This window comes from Bidens hawaiensis, unplaced genomic scaffold, assembly GCF_021521415.1.
Source record: "Bidens hawaiensis isolate Kalapana, Puna unplaced genomic scaffold, B.hawaiensis_p1.1 tig00046993_1, whole genome shotgun sequence".
In the NCBI taxonomy this organism is placed as follows: domain Eukaryota; kingdom Viridiplantae; phylum Streptophyta; class Magnoliopsida; order Asterales; family Asteraceae; genus Bidens; species Bidens hawaiensis.
Window position 1 is genome coordinate 30,978 of NW_027498405.1, and position 24,842 is coordinate 55,819.

Genomic DNA, 24,842 nt, shown 5'->3' on the forward strand with positions numbered 1-24,842 from the left:
CGCTGCCACTACGAGCTAAAATAATTCCGTCCCGCGGGTTACGCGCGGACGTTGTGCCGGAAAACAAGGCGCTCGTCCATGCAAAGAGGCGCGACCCCTACGAGCGGGCTCAAACCCATAGTACTGCCCCATGACCATACTAGGCACTCGTCCATGCAAAGAGGTGCGACCCCTACGAGTGGGTGGATCAAACCAGCAGTCCCTACCCTTAGAGTTCCAATGGTAAAGTGATCACTTACTCGAGTTCTAGCGCACATACATCGAAAACCTTAGATAACCGTTCGCATTGCTCATCATGAAATATAATTTAAACACATAATCGCTTGCATAGCTTGTAAGTATACCATGATAAAATATTATTTAAGTACGTGTCCCTCGCCCCGAAAACAGTTTAAAAATAGTGAAAACAGTGAAAATAGGGGCTGTGAGACTCACCTGTGGTTCTTGTTAAGGGATTAATCGAGATTCGGGTTTTCTTGGTGTTGGCCTTGGAATTGAGGGTCTAGTTACAGGATCGGATGCTTGGGAGATGATTAGTGCAAGTTTGCAGTTCTTAAGAGAGAAGTTTGAAGTGTGTTTGGGTGATAACTTAGGTTACATATTTATAGTCAAACTCAAGGGAACACAATCCCTTGCTTTAGGGGATTGTAATCTTTTCATATCTATGTGTAATGATGATAAAGTATGGAAATTATTATTATTTATTTAAGAGTGGAGTAGTGGATAAAAGATTTTGATTTGATTTGGTCAGGACATGCAGGTCTGGGGTTGGTGAGAATAGGGTGGCTGACAGTTGACTTTTCGTGTTACAGTGTGCTTTTTCAGGTACTTTTGTTAGTGTACAGTAAAAAGTGGAAAATCTCTGAAACACGCTACTGTTTCCTTTTGGGCGGGAGTAATCTCCTTACGTCTGGAGAATAGACTAAGTGTTCTGTGCGTATCACTTTGTGCGCATAGCTTTCTGCGTGAAGGACATTTCTTTGCTGCGGGTAGGTGCGTAACCTTCTCGCAGTTAGGGACATTGAGTTTCATTTGTAGATTCTCCAGGTGGTCTTGGTATTTCAACATAGTGATCAGTTATGTTGAAGTCAATTCCATCTTGGAGCTTCAGACAAACTAGCTCTCAATGTTCCCGCCATGCGGGGAGGTTAGTTCCCTTCCGCACGCGCATAAACGATTTAGGATGCGCCCGCCTTAGCATCATGCGGGATGGTCAACCCATTAGACAACATAACGTTAAGGTACATGAAAACATAAAGCCAAAACATTCGCGCATGGCGCATATAACATATGCCCACGCTGGTTCTTAACATGGCGCGCTCGCGCAGGGCGCACATAACAAATGCACGCGCTGGTTCTTAACATGGCGCGCTCGCGCAGGGCGCACATAACAAATGCACGCGCTGTTTCTAATATGGCGCGCTCACGCAGGGCGCATATAACATAATTACCTAATATTTAGGTTGATTACTTGGTTTAAGGGATTGGGAATTTACCGGGTGTCACACCATCGCCGTGCATGTGCGCATCAGGCCTCGCGCCAAACTTAAAGGTTGGGAATCCTCATAATATCCCGTATGGCCTCGCGTCAAACTTCAAGGTTGGGAATCCTCATAATATCCCATATGGCTACGCGCCAAACTTCAAGGTTGGGAATCCTTATAATATCCCATATGGCTACGCGCCAAACTTCAAGGTTGGGAATCCTCATAATATCCCATATGGCTACGCGCCAAACTTCAAGGTTGAGAATCCTCATAATATCCCATATGGCTACGCGCCAAACTTCAAGGTTGGGAATCCTCATAATATCCCATATGGCTACGCGCCAAACTTCAAGGTTGGGAATCCTCATAATATCCCATATGGCTACGCGCCAAACTTCAAGGTTGGGAATCATCATAATATCCCATATGGCTACGCGCCAAACTTCAAGGTTGGGAATGTAACACCCCGACCGAAGGCGGATTATACATCGGGGCGCCACGTATTGTTTCATTACTCGTGACACTATTTGGGTGTCCATATTTAATAAATACATTTCATTGCGCACGCGCAGAACACGACATAAAGTAACATAAATCATATCATAACTCAAAATATCCAAATAACATAATTTGTCTTGTTACATTTTAATCTAGGTCCAAAGTAAAAGAAAACATCCTACGTGTCCTTGAGATTCCAAAAGCAGCTACAGCAAACCTGAACATGTGTTAAAATAAAACGTCAACACTTGCGTGTAGGTGAGAAATCAAGTTTAATAGATATAAATAGATAATAATAAACACTGCGCGCAACATGTGCATAACTGGGGTTTAACATAGGGTGTAATCAGATTGTGATCAAGCCTTAGATCATAGCTCATAGTTCAATCCGTGCTCCCAATTGAGCACAAAAACGATAAATCATACGTGCATGTGTAATAAAACAAGAAAACCGTAAACGATAGGTCTCCCGTGTTCATCTAATGGATCCATGAAAACTTCGGAATAGGCCGTCAAAGCGGTTAATGATTCACACATACAAATAAACAGCCAAGTAAACGTCCATAACACATGGGGTTTTGCGCACATAAAGTTCATAAACAAGTTTAAGACTCAAATTGTAAGAACACATGAACATCCCAAAACGTTAAAAATAAAAGGGGATTAAGTACGAGATTACTCACTTGTAAACGGCGCGAAGAAAGATAATGCAAGAACCAACTTTTAAACAAGCACAAGTTAACCTATAAATAAAAGGTTATTGGTTTAACGATTGGTTTTTATGTCTTGAATACATGTAAGTTACTTAAACAAAATTTATATAATATATATTTACCGAGATTTCTGGGCAGAACAGAAGAGAAGACGGAGGCAAGGAGAGGAGTGGAGCTGCTGAGGAACTAGGGCAGAGAGCAAAGGGAGATTTGGGGAGTGATTAAGTGTAGTGTGTGAAGTGTTAAGAAAATAGCTTAATTTATAGGCAAACCCTAGGGAACACAATCCCTTGAAAAGAGGAAAAGATCTCATCAAATCAAGCAAAAGATATTAAAAAGCACAAGAAAACAAAAGCAAAAGATATCAAAAGATATGCCGGCAGCTGCAGGGGATGGGGAAAAGCTGACAGGGTACAGGTCAAAGCATGGGAGGCGTCAGATAAAACACTGTTCAAGACATGCAAAAGAAGATTTCAAAAGATTATGTCAGTCACTTTTTCTGTCAACCAATAGGATTGGTGCGCATGCTGCGCCGAAAGTGGCTTTTCGGACAGATGTCGGAACTGACCTAAAGTGCTCATACAAAAGATAAGATGTTTCAAAAGCAATCAGGCTAACAGGAGAAAAGACTTAAGGTCTAGCGCAAGAAAGCTCGAGCGCGCGCGAGGGCGAAGGCTGACAGAACAAACCTTAGCGCGCCGCGGGAAGAACTTAAATCCTTAGCGCGTCGCGGGAAGAACTTAAATCCTTAGCGCGTCGCGGGAAGAACCACAATTCTTAGCGCGCTGCGAGAAGAACCACAATTCTTAGCGCGCTGCGAGAAGAACCACAATTCTTAGCGCGCTGCGAGAAGAACCACAATTCTTAGCGCGCTGCGAGAAGAACCACAATTCTTAGCGCGCTGCGAGAAGAACCACAATTCTTAGCGCGCTGCGAGAAGAACCACAATTCTTAGCGCGCTGCGAGAAGAACCACAATTCTTAGCGCGTCGCGGGAAGAACTACCATTCTTAGCGCGTTGCAGGAACAGTTCGCCTCGCGTATCGCAGGAACAGCTGGTCTTCACGCAGGCTTCCTTGTAAGGAGTCTGGCGCGTGGAGCTGCGCAGACATCTTTAGGCGGGAAGAACCAAAGGACAAGCAAAGAGTTAAGAGGAAAAGGGGTTCAAGGCGTAAGGGTTTAAACAAAAGGGGCGGGACGGCGACAAGAGAGGAAAAGGGGGCGGGACGGCGACAAGAGAGGAAAAGGCGGGACGGCGGAAAGGAATTTATTATTATTAGTAAGTAATATAAAAATATATATATATTTATATGATTTATTAAATGTTAAAATTACAAAGATTAATAATCAAATTTTAAATCATAAAAAGAATCGGATTCGAAAACGGGTACCTGGGTCGGGTCGGATTGGGCAGTTGTCACAGGGAATCCTCATAATGTCCCGTATGGCTACACGCTAAACTTCAAGGTTGGGAATCCTCATAATATCCCGTATGGCTACGCGCCAAACTTAAAGGATGGGAATCCTCATAATATCCCACATGGCTACGCGCCAAACTTAAAGGATGGGAATCCTCATAATATCCCATATGGCTACGCGCCAAACTTAAAGGATGGGAATCCTCATACCACATGCTCACGCATCACATATGCTCACGCATATCACACATGCTTACGCATCACATGCTCACACATATCACAGTCTACGCGCACGCGCATGCAACATCTGCGCGTGGCGCATAACACAAAACCAAAGTCTACGCGCACACGCATGCAACATCTGCGCGTGGCGCGGGACATAAAGTAGCTCGTAAGCCGCCTCACGCGCAAGCTCCACTATTATTACAGCTCGTAAGCCGCCTCGCGCGTAAGCTGTTATTACTCTTACAGCCCGTAAGTCGCCTCACGCGCAGGCTTTATTATTCATACAGCTCGTAAGACGCCTCTCGCGTGCAGGCTTTATTACACTCACAGCTCGTAAGCCGCCTCACGCGCCAGCTCAATTATTATTCTCAAAGCTCATAAGACGCCTCTCGCGCGCAGGCTTTATTACACACACAGCTCGTAAGCCGCCTCACGCGCCAGCTCAATTATTATTCTCAAAGCTCATAAGACGCCTCTCGCGCGCAAGCTTTATTACTCGCAGCTCGTAAGCCGCCTCACGCGCCAGCTCAATTATTATTCTCAATGCTCATAAGACGCCTCTCGCGCGCAAGCTTTATTACTCACAGCTCGTAAGCCGCCTCACGCGCCAGCTCAATTATTATTCGCAAAGCTCATAAGACGCCTCTCACGCGCAAGCTTTATTACTCACAGCTCGTAAGCCGCCTCACGCGCCAGCTCAATTATTATTCTCAAAGCTCATAAGACGCCTCTCGCGCGCAAGCTTTATTACTCACAGCTCGTAAGCCGCCTCACGCGCCAGCTCAATTATTATTCGCAAAGCTCATAAGACGCCTCTCGCGCGCAAGCTTTATTACTCACAGCTCGTAAGCCGACTCACGCGCCAGCTCAATTATTATTCTCAAAGCTCATAAGACGCCTCTCACGCGCAAGCTTTATTATTCTAGCTCGTAAGCCGCCTCTCGCGCGCAGGCTTTATTATTCTTAGCTCGTAAGTCGCCTCACGCGCAGGCTTTATTATGCTACAGCTCGTAAGACGCCCCTCGCGCGCAGGCTTTATTATTCTCAGCTCGTAAGTCGCCCCGCGCGCCAGCTTAATTATTATTCTCAAAGCTCATAAGACGCCTCTCACGCGCAGGCTTTACTATTCTCATAGCTCGTAAGGCGCCTCACGCGCAGGCTATATCATTCTCAGCTCGTAAGACGCCTCTCGCGCGCAGGCTTTATTATTCTTAGCTCGTAAGTCGCCTCTCGCGCGCAGGCATTATTATTATAGCTCGTAAGCCGCAACTCGCGCTGTGACACCCGGTAAATTCCCAATCTCGTAAACTAAGTAATCAACCTAATAATTAGGTGATTGTAAATATTATGCGCGCCATGTTAGCGCGTGCATTTGTTATGTGCGCCCTGCGCGAGCGCACCATGTTAAGAACCAGCGTGGGCATATGTTATATGCGCCATGCGCGAATGTTTTGGCTTTATGTTTTCATGTACCTTAACGTTATGTTGTCTAATGGGTTGACCATCCCGCATGATGCTAAGGCGGGTGCATCCTACATCGTTTATGCGCGTGCGGAAGGGAACTAACCTCCCCGCATGGCGGGAACATTGAGAGCTAGTTTGTCTGAAGCTCCAAGATGGAATTGACTTCAACATGACTGATCACTATGTTGAAATACCAAGACCACCTGGAGAATCTACAAATGAAACTCAATGTCCCTAACTGCGAGAAGGTTACGCACCTACCCGCAGCAAAGAAATGTCCTTCACGCAGAAAGCTATGCGCACAAAGTTATACGCGCAGAACACTTAGTCTATTCTCCAGACGTAAGGAGATTACTCCCGCCCAAAAGGAAACAGTAGCGTGTTTCAGAGATTTTTCCACTTTTTACTGTACACTGACAAAAGTACCTGAAAAAGCACACTGTAACATGAAAAGTCAACTGTCAGCCACCCTATTCTCACCAACCCCAGACCTGCATGTTCTGTCCAAATCAAATCAAAATCTTTTATCCACCACTCCACTCTTAAGTAAATAATAATAACTTCCATACTTTATCATCATTACATTTAGATATGAAAAGATTTCAATCCCCTAAAGCAAGGGATTGTGTTCCCTTGAGTTTGCCTATAAATTTGTAGCCTAAATTATCACCCAAAACACACTTCAAAGAACTACAAACTTGCACTAATCTTTTCCCAAGCATCCGTTGTTTCCAGCTCCGATCCTGTTACTAGGTAAGCCGAGAATATAACCTTGAGACCTACTATCCAACCCTTATATTCTCCTATTTCTTGATCTTAATATATATACTTGTTATTTAATCGTATTCTAGACCTTCGATTCCGAGGCCAACACCAAGAAAACCCGAATCTCGATTAATCCCTTAACAAGAACCACAGGTGAGTCTCACAGCCCCTATTTTCACTGTTTTCACTATTTTTAAACTGTTTTCGGGGCGAGGGACACGTACTTAAATAATGTTTTATCATGGTATACTTACAAGCTATGCAAGCGATTATGTGTTTAAGTTATGTTTCATGATGAGCAATGCGAACGGTTATCTATGGTTTTTCGATGTTAGTGCACCAGATTCGAGTAAGTGATCACTTTACCATTGGAACTCTAAGGGTAGGGACTGCTGGTTTGATCCGCCCACTCGTAGGGGTCGCACCTCTTACACAGACGAGTGCCTAGCATGTCACGGGGCAGTACTATGGGATTGAGCCCGCTCGTAGAGGTCGCTCCTCTTACGCAGACGAGCGCCTTGTTTTCCGGCACAACGTCCGCGCGTAACCCGCGGGACGGTATTATTCGCTCGTAGTGGCAGCGCCACTTACACAGACGAGCACGGTTTTTCAGATGTGTCCGCGCGTAACCCGCGGGACGGTATTACTTGTTTCGCTCGTAGTGGCAGCGCCACTTACACAGACGAGCACAGTTCCCAGAAATGTTCGCGCGTAACCCGCGGAACGATTTTTATCAGAATATGTTAATAACTATGTCTTACCAAGCATGTGTTTTAATGATGCTATCAGAATTATGTTTCAGAATGATTTGTATCAAGATTATGATGCAATACGATTTATCAAGTTACTAAAACTTGTGAACTCACTCAGTTTATACTGATTCAAATATTTTTACGTGTCTTTCAGGAGATAACTAGGTAGCGCATGGAGTCACACTTAGAGCACCTCACGCTGAACATCTTAAACTAGCTTTTTGGAAGATTTTAGTTCTATCCCTTCGATGCGCGTGGTTGTACCCGCCGCGCAAGGGGATATGGCGTGGAAATCTTCAACAGTTTTTATACTTGGATGTTTTTATGTAATCCTTAAACAATGTAATGTATTTGTATTAAACATTTCATGCGCAATGAAAATCTTTGAATGTTTTGCAATGGCCCGTGCTTAATTATCAATCCCCACTCGTGCGCGCCCGGCTGTTTCCGCCGCTCAGGGCCGGGTGTGACAGATTGGTATCAGAGCACTGGTTATAGCGAACTAGGAAAAGAAGTTTTTAACCTAGACTATAACCGTTGGGGAATCGCATGAAATATTTTTCAAAGAAAATATTTTCAAAAGAAACTATACACACACTTAGGAACACGGGTCACACAGTGTCTAGTAATTAATAAAGAACATTATGTGCTCAGAGTACATGCGCTAAGTTTAATATATTTTCACTCTTTTAAAGCGAGAATGCCTCCAGCTAAAGCCAAAGGAATTACCATGACACCCGAGGAACTCGCGGAAATAATCGCGCAGGCGATTGCGACACATGAGGCCAGCAAGGCCGAATCAAGTCAGGGTCGTCAGAATGAGACCCCAGAACCCGAATCAGGAACCTTGGACAAAGGATGCTCCTATAAGACATTCATGGCCTGTAAGCCTTGGCCATTCAAGGGAACCGAAGGGGCCATTGGGCTCTACAACTGGATTGACAAGATGGAGACAGTTCTCTCCATTAGCGGATGTAGTGAGAACCAGAAGGTCCTTTACGCGACCTGCATGTTCCAAGAAGCAGCTTCGTCTTGGTGGAAGCTTCAAACGAAAACATTGGGGCGAGAAGTTGCTCTCCACAAGACCTGGGAGGAACTGAAGGAAATGATGATGAGAAAGTTCTGCTCTCGCGCAGAAATCCAGAGTCTACAACAGGAATTCTGGAACCACACCATGGTAGGAACGGATATCGACGCCTACAACAACCGGTTCAATGAGCTTTGCCAGTTGGTGCCAGACATGGCAAACACGGAGGAAAAGAAGATCGAGAGGTATATTTTTGGGTTACCTCCTGTTGTTAGAGTTCCGCTCAACGCCGCAGCGCCTCCAACCTTTGATGAGGCGGTAGCGCGGGCCATCACCCTTACAAGGGATACGGTCCGTGCGGGTATGTTAACTACGCGCGGAATCGAGCAGCGAACCTCTGATCCCAAGAGGAAGTGGAACTCTCACCACCGAGGGTCCGACTCCAAGCAGCCACCGTTCAAGAAGCAGGAAAGCGCAAGGGTTTACGCGATCCAAGCCGCGGAGCCATCAAGGAAAGGATACAGCGGGCCTTACCCATGGTGCAACAAATGCAAGTTTCACCACGAGGGTGAATGCGCGAGCGTCACGTGCGCCAAATGTAACAGGCCAGGACACAAGACGGTGAATTGCCGTGCTAAAGAAGCTGGAGCCAATGACAACTGCTACGCATGCGGAAAGCCAGGGCATTTCAGTCGGGATTGCCCGCAAAGGGGAAACCAAGCTCGCGGGAGAGCTTTTGTGATCAGCGCGGGTGAAGCTAAAGAAGAGCCGAATGTGGTAACCGGTACGTTTTTGCTTAACGGCCATTTTGCATCTGTCTTATTTGATACTGGCGCTGACCTGAGTTTTATATCCACCGAGTTTAAAAACTCCCTAGGCTTAGCAACCAGTAAGCTAGACACGCCTTATACTATAGAACTAGCCAATGGTAGGCAGTTATGCGCGAACGAAAGAACTGAACAATGTATTATAGACATGGGAGGTCACGGGTTCAATATTAACTTGTTGTCAATAGACTTGGGAAGTTTTGATATTGTGGTAGGTATGGATTGGTTAGTCGAGAACCGCGCGGAAGTTATTTGCCATGAGAAGCAGGTTCGAATCCCACTGATGAACGGAGAAACCTTGGTAATTCAAGGGGAAAGAAGGGGAGTTGCGACGAAACTGATTTCGTGCCTAAAGGCGCGAAAGTGCCTAAGGAAAGGGTGCTACGCCTTCCTGGCGCATGTCGTAGAGAAGAAAGGAGATGAGCGAAGAATTGAAGACTTACCAGTAGTGCGCGAATTTCCAGAAGTTTTTCCTGAAGATTTGCCCGGATTACCGCCGCCGCGACAAGTCGAATTTCGTATTGATCTAGTCCCAGGAGCTGCGCCAGTAGCTCGAGCGCCTTATCGCTTAGCTCCATCTGAGATGCAAGAGCTATCCAATCAGTTACAGGAACTATTGGATAAGGGTTTCATACGCCCAAGCTTTTCACCTTGGGGAGCTCCAGTACTGTTTGTTAAGAAGAAGGATGGTTCGTTCAGAATGTGTATTGACTACAGGGAGCTGAACAAGCTGACAGTCAAAAATCGGTACCCCTTACCGAGGATTGACGACTTATTTGACCAATTGCAGGGATCCAGTTATTATTCGAAGATAGATCTACGGTCAGGATACCACCAACTTAGGGTCCATGAGGAAGATGTGCCGAAAACAGCCTTCCGAACTAGATACGGCCATTATGAGTTCTTAGTGATGCCTTTCGGGCTAACTAATGCGCCGGCTGTATTCATGGATCTGATGAACCGCGTATGCAAACCATATTTGGACAAGTTTGTGATTGTGTTTATAGATGATATTTTGATTTACTCTCGGACCAAGGCCGAGCATGAGCAACACCTGAGATCGATTTTGGAATTGTTGAGGAAAGAAAAGTTGTATGCAAAGTTTTCCAAGTGCGAGTTTTGGCTTAGAGAAGTTCACTTTCTCGGTCACGTTGTAAACGAGAAAGGAATACACGTTGATCCTTCCAAAGTCAAGGCTATCGAAAACTGGGAAGCGCCAAAAACCCCAACTGAGGTGAGGCAATTCCTAGGACTAGCTGGCTACTATCGACGCTTCATTGAGAACTTCTCCAAGATAGCTCTACCTCTGACCGCGCTAACTCAGAAAGACAAGAAGTTTGCTTGGGGCGAAAATCAGGAAGCAGCATTTCAAACATTAAAACAGAAGTTATGTAGTGCGCCAATTCTGTCTCTGCCCGAGGGGACGGATGACATTGTTGTTTACTGCGACGCTTCACATCAGGGACTCGGATGTGTCCTTATGCAGCGAGACAAAGTCATAGCGTATGCCTCACGCCAACTCAAGACAAATGAAAAGAACTACACAACGCATGATTTAGAACTTGGAGCGGTTGTCTTCGCGCTAAAGATTTGGCGCCATTACCTCTATGGTACAAAGTGTATAATCTTTACGGATCACAAGAGCCTTCAACATATATTTGATCAAAAGGATTTAAACATGAGGCAACGAAGATGGGTGGAGTTGTTGAATGATTATGATTGTGAAATTAAGTACCACCCTGGAAAGGCGAATGTGGTAGCAGACGCGCTAAGTAGGAAGGAGCGAATAAAAACGTTACGAGTCAAGGCTCTAAGGTTGACCATTCACGCAGATCTCTCTACCCGCATCCGAGACGCTCAGCAAGAAGCCTTGAAACCAGAGTTTGTTAAAAACGAATCCCTTGGGGGTATGATTAAGAATTTGGAGATCAAAGAGAACGACACTCGATATTTTGCTAACCGCATATGGGTCCCTCTCAAGGGAGGATTGCGCGAGCAAGTATTAAACGAAGCTCACAAGACGCGGTATTCCGTACATCCTGGCGCAGACAAGATGTACCAAGATGTTAAAACGCTGTATTGGTGGCCCAGTCTTAAAGGCGCCATCGCGACGTATGTCAGTAAGTGCCTGACGTGTTCGAAGGTAAAGGCTGAATACCAGAAACCATCAGGGTTGCTTCAACAGCCAGAAATTCCCATGTGGAAGTGGGAACAAATCTCTATGGACTTCATCACCAAACTGCCAAGGACACCTGGGGGTTATGACACAATATGGGTTATTGTGGATCGGCTAACTAAGTCAGCGCACTTCCTGCCGATCAAGGAAACCGATAAGATGGAAAAGTTAGCTCGATTGTATATTCGAGAAGTAGTTTCAAAACATGGAGTCCCAGTGTCCATCATTTCTGATAGAGATAGTCGGTTCACATCAAGGTTTTGGAGATCGTTACAAGAAGCTTTAGGTACTCGTCTGGACATGAGTACGGCTTATCATCCTCAAACGGATGGGCAAAGCGAGCGAACAATCCAGACATTGGAAGATATGCTGCGCGCGTGCGCAATCGATTTTGAAGGTAGCTGGGATACTCATCTCCCATTGGTTGAATTTTCTTACAACAATAGCTATCACACAAGCATTAAGGCTGCGCCGTTCGAAGCTTTGTATGGGCGCAAGTGTAGATCCCCACTGTGCTGGGCTGAAGTAGGTGACAAGCAAATGACTGGTCCAGAATTGATCCAAGAAACAACAGACAAGATTTTTCAAATAAGGGATCGCCTTAAGACAGCGCGCGACAGACAGAAGAGCTACGCAGATGTGCGAAGGAAACCATTGGAATTTCAAGTAGGGGATAAAGTACTTTTGAAAGTCTCTCCATGGAAGGGAGTCCCCCGTTTCGGCAAGCGAGGAAAGTTGAATCCGCGCTTCATTGGGCCATTTGAGATCCTGGAAAGGATCGGTCCGGTTGCTTATAAACTCCGTTTACCCGCCGAACTCAGTGGAGTTCATGATACGTTTCATGTGTCCAACCTCAAAAAGTGCTTATCTGACGAAACGTTGATTTTGCCGTTGGAAGAGATTCACATTGACAAACAGCTGCACTTCGTAGAAGAGCCTATAGCAGTAACCGATTGGAAAGAACAAAAGTTACGCAGAAGCAAAATCAAGTTAGTAAAGGTTCAATGGAACTCGAGGCGTGGGCCTGAATTCACTTGGGAAAGAGAAGACCAGATACGCAAGAAATACCCACACCTCTTTCAGAGCATGGCTTCTGCCAGCAACGTCTCCTAAATTTCGGGACGAAATTCGTTTAACGAGGGGAGAATGTGACACCCGGTAAATTCCCAATCTCGTAAACTAAGTAATCAACCTAATAATTAGGTGATTGTAAATATTATGCGCGCCATGTTAGCGCGTGCATTTGTTATGTGCGCCCTGCGCGAGCGCACCATGTTAAGAACCAGCGTGGGCATATGTTATATGCGCCATGCGCGAATGTTTTGGCTTTATGTTTTCATGTACCTTAACGTTATGTTGTCTAATGGGTTGACCATCCCGCATGATGCTAAGGCGGGTGCATCCTACATCGTTTATGCGCGTGCGGAAGGGAACTAACCTCCCCGCATGGCGGGAACATTGAGAGCTAGTTTGTCTGAAGCTCCAAGATGGAATTGACTTCAACATGACTGATCACTATGTTGAAATACCAAGACCACCTGGAGAATCTACAAATGAAACTCAATGTCCCTAACTGCGAGAAGGTTACGCACCTACCCGCAGCAAAGAAATGTCCTTCACGCAGAAAGCTATGCGCACAAAGTTATACGCGCAGAACACTTAGTCTATTCTCCAGACGTAAGGAGATTACTCCCGCCCAAAAGGAAACAGTAGCGTGTTTCAGAGATTTTTCCACTTTTTACTGTACACTGACAAAAGTACCTGAAAAAGCACACTGTAACATGAAAAGTCAACTGTCAGCCACCCTATTCTCACCAACCCCAGACCTGCATGTTCTGTCCAAATCAAATCAAAATCTTTTATCCACCACTCCACTCTTAAGTAAATAATAATAACTTCCATACTTTATCATCATTACATTTAGATATGAAAAGATTTCAATCCCCTAAAGCAAGGGATTGTGTTCCCTTGAGTTTGCCTATAAATTTGTAGCCTAAATTATCACCCAAAACACACTTCAAAGAACTACAAACTTGCACTAATCTTTTCCCAAGCATCCGTTGTTTCCAGCTCCGATCCTGTTACTAGGTAAGCCGAGAATATAACCTTGAGACCTACTATCCAACCCTTATATTCTCCTATTTCTTGATCTTAATATATATACTTGTTATTTAATCGTATTCTAGACCTTCGATTCCGAGGCCAACACCAAGAAAACCCGAATCTCGATTAATCCCTTAACAAGAACCACAGGTGAGTCTCACAGCCCCTATTTTCACTGTTTTCACTATTTTTAAACTGTTTTCGGGGCGAGGGACACGTACTTAAATAATGTTTTATCATGGTATACTTACAAGCTATGCAAGCGATTATGTGTTTAAGTTATGTTTCATGATGAGCAATGCGAACGGTTATCTATGGTTTTTCGATGTTAGTGCACCAGATTCGAGTAAGTGATCACTTTACCATTGGAACTCTAAGGGTAGGGACTGCTGGTTTGATCCGCCCACTCGTAGGGGTCGCACCTCTTACACAGACGAGTGCCTAGCATGTCACGGGGCAGTACTATGGGATTGAGCCCGCTCGTAGAGGTCGCTCCTCTTACGCAGACGAGCGCCTTGTTTTCCGGCACAACGTCCGCGCGTAACCCGCGGGACGGTATTATTCGCTCGTAGTGGCAGCGCCACTTACACAGACGAGCACGGTTTTTCAGATGTGTCCGCGCGTAACCCGCGGGACGGTATTACTTGTTTCGCTCGTAGTGGCAGCGCCACTTACACAGACGAGCACAGTTCCCAGAAATGTTCGCGCGTAACCCGCGGAACGATTTTTATCAGAATATGTTAATAACTATGTCTTACCAAGCATGTGTTTTAATGATGCTATCAGAATTATGTTTCAGAATGATTTGTATCAAGATTATGATGCAATACGATTTATCAAGTTACTAAAACTTGTGAACTCACTCAGTTTATACTGATTCAAATATTTTTACGTGTCTTTCAGGAGATAACTAGGTAGCGCATGGAGTCACACTTAGAGCACCTCACGCTGAACATCTTAAACTAGCTTTTTGGAAGATTTTAGTTCTATCCCTTCGATGCGCGTGGTTGTACCCGCCGCGCAAGGGGATATGGCGTGGAAATCTTCAACAGTTTTTATACTTGGATGTTTTTATGTAATCCTTAAACAATGTAATGTATTTGTATTAAACATTTCATGCGCAATGAAAATCTTTGAATGTTTTGCAATGGCCCGTGCTTAATTATCAATCCCCACTCGTGCGCGCCCGGCTGTTTCCGCCGCTCAGGGCCGGGTGTGACACGCGCAGGCTCTATTATTATAGCTCGTAAGCCGCCTCACGCGCAAGCTTCATTATTTTTACAGCTCGTCACCATCATGAAGAAAACCTCCCAAAACTCAAAGACAATAAAGACAAGGCCAAAGAAAAGGGAAAAAACCGCCTCACACCTTATAAAGTCCAGCGCTCCACCTAGACGCTTGCGCGCCCAGGAGCAACGCTGGACTTGGGGGGGCTTGTAGGGGTATGGTACTAAAACCCGGTTCTACGACCCTAAATCTATTATGTTTGGCTTATTTTATTACATGGACTAATACAATGTTATTGGGCTGAGGGGGTTTTGTGGAGGTAACCCTAACTGGGCTAGGCCCATTAGGGTATCATGATGGTGGCCATGAGACTCTCTATATAAGGAGGTCTCCACCTCCTTATTGAGGGGTCATGCTCAATAAGAGCCACCACCACTTTTTTGTGTTTGTAAACAAGAAATCCTCTGGATATCTTAGCAGTCACCTCCACACCCCCAAAAAACCATTGCAGGTCACAGGCGCAGCCGAAGAAGAAGATCAAGACGTGGTTCGTTCATCTCGAAAATCCGTGGAAACATCGTCATGGATCATGTCAGATTCATTTCGTGCTTCGACAGTATGTATAAATATAAAGAAAGAGTGGAAATCGGTGCATTAATGGTAAGCAACTAAGCCCATGTTCTGTTTTGAAAAACATGCGCAACTCCCGGGCTTTATGACACCTGCTTTCAAGGCCCAAGTTATTAAAAGAATCTGAATATCATGATTCATATTGAGGTGTACATCGCATAATTTATGAGTTTTTGTTGTTTTCTTCTATGATAGTTTTAAAATTTTCTAACTAATGAGAGGACACAATAAGCAAACATAATATGACATATCAATTGTTTGATGATCGTTGTTGTATGTTTTGTGCATGAACCCTTGGTACACTAGCCAGTGCGAATCACTTAGGGAATGACCTCAACGCTTATACACACAGATGTTTTTACACATCGAACGGACCACTGGTCAAAAGCGGTTGCTACTGTCCAGATGAATCTATGTCAAATGAAATTAGTGACATTTACTATAAGCAGCACAAATTGTCAACCTCTTGGGCAACCGAGGGCACCACATAGAGCCTCAAAAGATGACACGTGACAAGTGGTATCGGAGCGGCTCTATACTCAGACAATTTGGAACATTCACTTATGTTGTATAATTGCGTGCCTGGATGATGAATTCGATTAATGATACAAACCTGTAATATTGATTTCAAACTTGGTTTCTTGAACAATTGTCTGGATTAATCTCTGAATTGTGAATCACTTTCAAATAAACCCAATGATTTATCGAATAAGACAAAGATTTCATGCGCATGGAATTGAATTTTAATTGTTCTGTGAATTGATGAAGAACCATAGAAGAAGTAACCGTTTTCTCTGTTTAATGTATTCGATGGAGTCAGAAAAAATAACTGTAGAGAATGAAAAACATAGATTAATATATAATCCAGATCCAATTCCCCTATAAACCCAACTAAATTAATTAAAAGCCCACATAACATTACACTTAAGCCCAAGTATATGAAGTCCAAATAACATTATTGTTAAACAAGCCCACACTACCGCGTCATCTGACTCATTTAATCTTTAATGTTATTTCCTCCATCGACAAGTTAATCCAATAACACTAAAATAAACAACAACTTGTCCCGTCGGATTTTAAATGCTGGTTATGGAATGTTGGTGGGAGAAGATTAAATTACGTGGGCTCGATACAAGGTGTTAATTGCAAGCAATGGCTTTGCAAGCCACTAAGTATGAGATTGTGAGCTCCACTCTAGTTTGGAAAGGGTAATGGGTCTCTGCGATCAGGTTCACGCTTAAAACAAACAACATACTTTACTATCGTGAGAACCTGAAACATCGGTCCTTTAGTCGAAAGTTTGAAGCTGGCTTTGAACGTTGTTCAAGTCTTACACCTTATTTGAACCGATCCAGCACAAAATTTCGTTGTCGCATGATGAATTATTATACGCCCCTCTCAACCAAATTAAGTAAACAATTTTTTTGCTGCGTGAATGCGAGGCACTTGCAAGAGGATGTGTATGGTCGTGGGAGAAAAAACGACTTGACAAATGCTTAATTGTCGCTACCACTTGTTTTGTGCTTAAACACTCGCGCTTACTAACTAGTCCAAATCTCAATAGAGGACAACCTTTGTGATTTGTAAAATTTACGTGCTTGGATGTGTTTACACATTGAACGCACCACTGGTCAAAAGTTGTTGTTGCTCTCTTTCACGTTACGCTTATTTAAGTTTTTTCTCAAAATATATAAAAGCAATAAAAAAACTTATATAAACTAACGAGCCGACCCCAAGCTTGAAAAAAACTACTCACTAACCGAGCTCCATACTTAGAGAAAAAAAGCTCAAAACGAGCCGTCCTCAAGCTCCCGTAAGTCAAAACAAGCTGAACTCAAGCCTAGTCGAGCTCGAGCTCAACTCTCAACACGTTTAAACTCTAAACCTCTGGTAACTATTTATTTATTTTCGAACTACAAGTTTTATAAAAAGGCTAGGGGGGAAACTAGCAAAAAAAACCCAAGACAAAAACCAACGAAACAAACAAGACATGTCTAGATTAAACACCAAAATAAACCCAAAAAAAAAACTAAAAAAGGAAAATATTGTTTGTTTGAATAAAATTAAAATATGTCTATTGTCATGTCCTAACTCCTAAATTCCTAAGGCTGAGGGGTGTGGAGCGCGAGAGGGGGCGCGTGAGACCACACCACCGAGGCGCGAGAGGGGCGCGAGAGGGGCGCGAGCACGGCTTTCAAGGCAGGCGCAAGAGGCCTCGCGGCTAGGAATAGCGTGAAGAGAGCTTGGGAATGTTAAATATAGCCGTTGGGCTCAGAATGTTAAATCCGCTCGCGCCCCCTGCTCGCGCCCCTCCACACCAGGGCCAGGGGCGTGAGCGGGGGCTCCAACACCCATCTTATCAAGTTTCTCTCTCTGCCACACGTCACAATATTATTGGCTGGAGCCCCCACTCGCGCCCCCTCTCGCGCCCCCCACACCCCTCAGCCTAATGTTAATCTTCGTTTCACAGGTGTAGGTTAAATCCAACGGCCCACAAAGCCGGTAATCCAACGGCTGAAACCTCTTTCAAACAAATCCCATTATAAATACCTCAAACCCTAAACCTCTACTCCTCCTCCTCCTCCTCTTTCTCCTGTTCCTTGCTGCCGCATCATAACCGCCTTCCATCACATTTAGCAGGAACAAACAAAGGAGCAAATTGTTATATACACGCCATGCCTTCACTAGCCGATATATCAGAAGCCGCAGAGAATAAGAAGATGAAGAACGACGCCGAAACAGCCGGTGATGAATATCCGATTAAGAAGAAAGAGAAGAAGAGTAAGAAGACTAAAGTTGAATCGGATTCTGAGAAGAAGATTAAGAGGAAGCGTAAGGTTTCGTCGGATGAAGATAGTAGCGATAGTTCTGAGCTGGTTGAACCTGTCAATCTCAAGGTATTATTATTATTATTATTAACGTTAACTGTTAGGATGTTGATGTAGTTTCGAGCTTAATTTGTGTATGCTGTTACTTAGATGAGGTAGGTATGCATATATATTATGCTTAGTGTTACGATATTGCTGTAGATTCAAGCCTAATTTGCAGATATTTGTATGCTAATTGATTGATTGATTACCTAGGTGCGATATCTATATAGTTTCAAGCTTAAGTTGCGGATGATTTGTGTATAGTGTTATGATATCTTTATGGTTTAAGCTTAATTAACGTCAACTGTTGTGATATTGCTGTAGCTTATGTAAACATATTATGCATAGTGTTAAGATATTGCAATAGCTTCGAGCTTAATTTGTGCATATTTGTGTATGCTGTTACTCTGGTGACGTAGGTATGTATATATATTTGTTATGCTATCTTGATAGTTTTGAGCTTAATTTGCAGATATTTGTGTATGCTGTTACTCTGGAGAGGTAGGTATGTACATATATTATGAGTAGTGTTATGATATCTATATAGTTTCCAGCTCAATTTGTAGATATTTTTGTGTTTAGGTACTCTTTTAGTGTAAAATTTGTTGTATGTTGATTGATTACCTAGGTACGATATCTCTATAGCCTGAAGCTTAATTTGCAGATGTTGTTTGTTGATTGATCGCTTATCTAGGCAGGTATGTATGTAAATGTATTATGCGTCAATGGTTTCAAGCTTAATTTGCAGATATTTGTGTGTTTTGGTACTCTGTTAGTGTTGAAGTTATTGTCTCTTTATTTTGAATGATTGATTACCTAAGCATGTAGGTATTTTGCGTTTCGTGTTATGATATCTATATAGTTTCATGATCAATTATTCAACATAATTAAGCTTGAAACTATATAGATATCATAACAATGATCAATCATTCAACATAATTAAGCTTGAAACTATATAGATATCATAACATGAAACGCAAAATAGCTACATGCTTAGGTAATCAATCATTCAACATAAAGAGACAATAACTTAAACACTTAATTATGTTGAATGATTGATTACCTAAGCATGTAGGTATTTGGTGTTTAGTGTTATGATATCTATATAGTTTCAAGCTTAATATGCAGATATTTGTGTGTTCTGGTGCTTTGTTGGTGTTAAGTCTACTCTATGCTGATTGACTGATTATTTAGATACGATGTCTATATAGTTTCAAGCTTAAGTTGCGGATGTTTTGTGTATAGTGTTATGATCTCTCTATAGTTTTAAGCTTAATTTGCCTGAATTTGTGTCTTGATAGTGTTAAGTGTATTGTATGTTGAATGACTGATTACCTAGGTATGTAGATATTTTGTGTTTAGTGTTAAGATATCTTTATAATTTTAAGCTTAATTTGTGTGTGCCGATAGTTTTAAATCTATTGTATGTTGATTGATTGATTAGTGATTACTTTTTTGAAAAATATTAATCTCTAGGTGTGTAGAAGTTTTATGCAAAATGTCATGATATTGCTATAGTGTAAAGCTTAAGCGCCAGTGTCTATGCCGTTAGTGTTATGTTTATTGTATGTTGATTGATTGATTTACCTTCTGAAAATCATTGTTTGGAAATTATGAAGATTGAGGAGTCTGTGAAGAAAAGTAAGAAGAAAAAGATGAAGACTGCTGAGGTAGATGAAATGGAGACCGAGACTAAAGAAGAAAACCCTAATGTGATTTCAAACTTTAGGATCTCAGAGCCATTGAAGAATGCTTTGAAGGCTAAGGGAATTGAAGCTTTGTTTCCTATTCAAGCTCGGACTTTTGATTCGATCTATGATGGTTTGGATTTGATTGGGAAAGCCAAAACCGGACAGGGCAAAACACTGGCTTTCATTTTGCCTATATTGGAGTCACTAATCAATGGAACTGAGAAGGTGTCACGAAAGACTGGATATGGCAGGTCACCTACCATTCTTGTGCTTTTACCAACCAGAGAATTAGCGAAGCAGGTGCTTGTTTAAGTTCATATGTTATTAGTGGTTTATCCTGTTATATATCTGCAAGATGGTTAATTACATTCGTTGTTTACTTATAGGTTTATACAGATTTTAAGTACTATGGTGAGGCTTTGGGGTTGACTTCATGTTGTTTGTATGGTGGTGGTGGAGCATCCATTGGACCTCAAACTGTGCAGTTAAAAAGAGGTGTCGATATTGTTGTTGGAGCCGTTGGTCGTGTTAAGGTACAAATCGCTCTTTACAATTTGTAATGCGCATTTATATTGGTAATAATTCATTATCTAACTTTGAAATATTGTCTAGGATCACATTGAGCGAGGGAATCTTGACTTGTGCTCGTTGAAGTTTCGTATCCTTGATGAAGCTGATGAAATGTTGAGGCAAGGTTTCGTTGAAGATGTTGAATATATTCTAGGTGTGTATTATTATCGGCTTTCTTTGGGTTTTTATTTTCTCTGTTATTGACTTGTTGATTTTAACTGAGGTTGTTCTTTTATTTGATTTGAAGGCAAGGTGAACGATGCTACTAAAGTTCAAACTGTTCTGTTTAGTGCAACTCTGCCATCTTGGGTGAATCATGTATGTTATGAACTAATTCATTTACGAAACATGCCAATTTAGCATACAAAGATTGTTAATATTTTATTGTTTTCTCAGATTGCATCAAAGTTTTTGAAATCAGACAAGAAGATTGTGGATCTTGTTGGTGTTCAAGTAATGAAAGCTAGTGAAAGCGTGAGACACATTATCATGCCTTGCTCTTGGTCTGCTCGATCTCAAGTCATTCCTGATATTATCCGCCATCATAGCGGGTGAGTTAAATATACAACTTTTATATTTCTTTTGCCTTAACAAATTTATATTTTTCTTATTTCATATTGTTTTTATTTTCAGTGGAGGCCGTACCATTATTTTCACCGAGACCAAAGATTATTGCTCTGAACTATCTGGACTGTTGGCTGGAGCACGCCCTTTGCATGGTGATATTCAGCAGTCTGTGCGTGAGGTATGTTATATCATATCATTTTATGTAGTGCTTTTTTAGAACAATATTGGCATATTTATGTAATATGATTATTATTTTTATATAGGCAACACTTACTGGATTTCGAACTGGCAAGTTTATGACGCTAGTTGCTACAAACGTTGCAGCACGAGGACTCGACATTAATGATGTCCAGTTGATTATTCAGTGTGAACCGCCACGTGATGTTGAAGATTATATTCACAGATCTGGAAGGACAGGAAGAGCAGGTAATTTCATATTCTTCTGTTTTGAATTTTGGTAATAAACAATTAAAAAGTTGTTAGGTTTTAATTTAACAATTGGTATTTCAGGAAAGACGGGTGTTGCCATTACTCTTTACGAGCCAAGGAAGGCGAATATTTCCAAATTAGAGAGAGAAGCGGGTGTGAAATTTGAGCATATTTCTGCTCCTCAACCGGCTGATATTGCTAAAGCTGCTGGTGGGGATGCTGCAGAAGCTATAATTCAAGTTAATGATAGGTAATTATTTATATAGTTTATTTTACTTTACATACTATTTTCTATTTTTATCTGTTTAATGATTACGTATTTTCGAATTTGTATAGTGTGATCCCGGTCTTCAAGGCAGCTGCCGAGGAGTTGCTAAATACTTCCGGCATGACACCAGTCGAACTCCTTGCAAAAGCGCTCGCCAAGAGTGTGGTAAGTTTTGTACTGTTTTAATTTTTTTATATGATGTAATATATAAGTTTTATGGTAATATATAAGCATTGAATACTTGTTTTCTGTTAGGGGTATACTGAAATTAAACAGAGGTCACTTCTTACATCTATGGAGAATCACGTGACACTTCTTCTCGAGGCTGGAAGACCTTGTTATACACCATCGTAAGCTTTTTTAACCGCTTGTTTAATCTGTTGTCACAAGTCTTAACGTAAATGCTTCGATTCGTGTCTTACTGGTTATTGGTTTTCAGATTTGCATATGGTGTTTTGAGGAGGTTTCTGCCTGAAGACAAAGTTGAGTCGATTCAAGGTCTTGCGTTGACTGCCGATCAACGAGGCGCTGTCTTTGATGTTGCGGTGGACGACTTGAACACTTTCCTTGCTGGTACAATAACTATTTTTTTATAAATTATTTCATTTGTTTTATGAAGTTTGTTTTTTTTATTAAAAAAGGTGATGCATGCAGGTCCGGAGAATGCTGCAGGTGTAAGTTTAGAAGTGGTTAAAGAATTGCCGCAATTGCAAGAAAAAGAGCAGTCAAGGGGAAGATTTGGTGGGTTTTCAGTTGGACGTGGTGGTGGTGGTGGGTTCTCACGCGGTGGACGTGGCGGCGGCGGTGGATTCTCACGAGGTGGACGTGGTGGTGATCGCAGGAACGATAGGTTTTCTAGAGGTGGTGGCGGTGGTGGACGCGGCGGTTATAAGAAATGGTGAAGAGCTTTGGATCCGAATGGAATAAGCAATTTTGATCTAATGATGAAGAATACATAGCCATCGTGACTTTTAATAGTTATATAGTGCCTTATTTTGTTATGAGTGGTTTAATTAATTTTTAATTTTGTTTTGTCTTCATTTTTATGTTGTTTTTTCTATTTATTTTGTCCATTTTTAAGTTAAATGTAACGGAGGTGTTGACATTTTATGAACTGAAACTTGAAATGGAACAATTATTCGTCTTTTAAAGGTGATATACTCTGGATTTTTAGATTATTTTGTGAGCACTTTTTACAAACATGGGTTATATATTATTTACCATTTACCGCTCTATCCCAATGCACGTGTTAAATTGTTTCTGTTCTATCTTACCAGCGGTGCTAGTATAAATGGTTTATAAAAGTTTTTAGAAGTATGTTGGTTTATTGTTTAAAAATAATACATTTTTAAAATATGTTTATTTTCAAAATGTGTTTTTTTTTGTTTTCTTCCTGAATCGGTGTGGTGACTGGCGACCCCTTCCTGAATAGGTGTGGTGACCCTGAGCTGTGGTGCTTTTTTCTCACAACCAAAGAGACATAATGTGGTGTTCTCGGCGGCCTCGAGACCTCCCCAAACCCGCCTCTTAGAACAGTACGTTCAACTTAAGACTAGGGCTGTCACTTTTACCTCTAAAACCCAACCTGAGAAAACCTGTACCTGAACTTAGAGGTGCACAAAAAAACCGGTTTCGGAACCTAACTGGTGGAACCGAACCGGAACCGGTTCCAGTTCCTACCCGGTTGGCCCAATACCCGGTTTGGGTATTTTTGTACCCGAAAATCGTACCCGGTTCTCCTATTTGTATGTCCCCATCGGTTCCAACCCGGTTCCTACCCGGTTCTTAATTGTAACCAGTTCGGTTCCTACCCGAAAAAAACCGGTTCCGGCGGGTTTTTTTTTATTAGTCAAACATTGGTCAAATTAGCCGTTGGAACCTCCAACGGTAATATAGCCGTTGGAACCGGTTTTTGAGACACAAAATAGCCGTTGGAACCGGTTCCAACGGTAATATAGCCGTTGGAACCGGTTTTTGAGAGAGAATAGAGCCGTTGTAACCGGTTCCAACGGTAATATAGCCGTTGGAACCGGTTTTTGATGCCCGAAACCTATATATAACTTGTTTTCCACCACTTGTTTCACCACCAAACTCAAAAACAAACTAAAATACTACTCCGTCGTTGTTATGGTGATCGAAACAACAATATTTAGTTTTGATTTGTTTAATTATAATTACTTTTGTTACTCATGATTAATTTTTTGTACTTTTTTAATAACGACGAACATTTTATTTATTTAAACAATAACTATTACAAACATTATTAAAACATAAACGATACTAAACATAACAACTAAAACTTAAAAAACAAAGTCCGTCGTTTTAATTCGGGAATACTTATTTTTGGGTTGTAGAGCCAGGCGATTCTCCCACTTCCGCTTTTTTAGCATCCAAACTTCTTTTCTCTCGACAATACTTATTCGTATGTTTTCGTAACGTCCAGTTGGACGCTGCTTTAAGAAACTTCGAGCAATATTTGCAACGTGCCATCTCATGTGAGTCGGTCATTAGACACAAATCGTAATGAACCCAAACATCGGGGCATCTTGTTGTTTCGATCACCATAACAACGTCGTCATTAGTTGCCATTTATTGTCGGTTTAAGCTTAATTGTGTTTTGGAGTGTGTTTTATAGTTTTGGAAGTGATTTAACAAGTACACACTCATACATTGGTATTTATAGAATGAAAAATGGCTAAATATAGTAATAAAACCGGTTCCAACGGTCAAAAACGGCTATATAGCCGTTGGAATCGGTTTCTAACGGCTATATTGTTTGAATTTCAAAAAAAACCGGTGGAACTGGTTTTACGTAATAACCGGTCCGGTTCCAACCCTACCCGGTTCCTAAAAGTTTGCATTTCTGGGCATCGGTTCGGGTCGGGAACCGAACCGGTTCTTGACTGGAACCGGTTTCATTTTCTACCCGGTGTGAAAAAAACCGGTTCCGAACCGGTTCGGGTTTTCAAGGTGAACCCGATTTGTGCACCTCTACCCGAACTAACCTGACCGAAAAACCCCAATCTAATAAAAGACTTAACCCAAACCCGAACCAAAGTAATTCGGGTTGATTCTCGGATTTGATTTATAAGTTTTGGGTCGACCCGGATAATCTTTTAGTTTTGATTTTTGAAAT

At 42.3% G+C, this 24,842-nt stretch overlaps 1 protein-coding gene across 1 annotated transcript; it reads left to right on the top strand.

Moving 5' to 3' along the window:
- Positions 1-19,798: 19,798 nt before the first annotated feature.
- On the top strand, positions 19,799-22,608 carry LOC143596771 (DEAD-box ATP-dependent RNA helicase 7-like). Its single transcript, XM_077075459.1, has 12 exons — positions 19,799-20,172; positions 20,259-20,405; positions 20,485-20,596; positions 20,690-20,760; positions 20,839-20,993; positions 21,076-21,187; positions 21,273-21,435; positions 21,520-21,688; positions 21,775-21,871; positions 21,962-22,056; positions 22,146-22,279; positions 22,361-22,608. Exons 1-12 carry the CDS (start codon positions 19,837-19,839, stop codon positions 22,606-22,608), a joined length of 1,839 nt encoding a protein of 612 aa, XP_076931574.1. The 5' UTR covers positions 19,799-19,836.
- The last annotated feature ends 2,234 nt before the right edge of the window (positions 22,609-24,842 follow it).

What these genes read in the sequence shown, in the direction of transcription:
- LOC143596771 (XM_077075459.1), top strand. Translation starts at nt 19,837, where the DNA reads ATGAAGACTGCTGAGGTAGATGAAATGGAGACCGAGACTAAAGAAGAA. An exon ending in TGCCATCTTGGGTGAATCAT is followed by an intron (nt 20,761 to 20,838) that starts GTATGTTATGAA and finishes TTGTTTTCTCAG; the next exon opens with ATTGCATCAAAGTTTTTGAA. An exon ending in AAGCGCTCGCCAAGAGTGTG is followed by an intron (nt 21,872 to 21,961) that starts GTAAGTTTTGTA and finishes GTTTTCTGTTAG; the next exon opens with GGGTATACTGAAATTAAACA.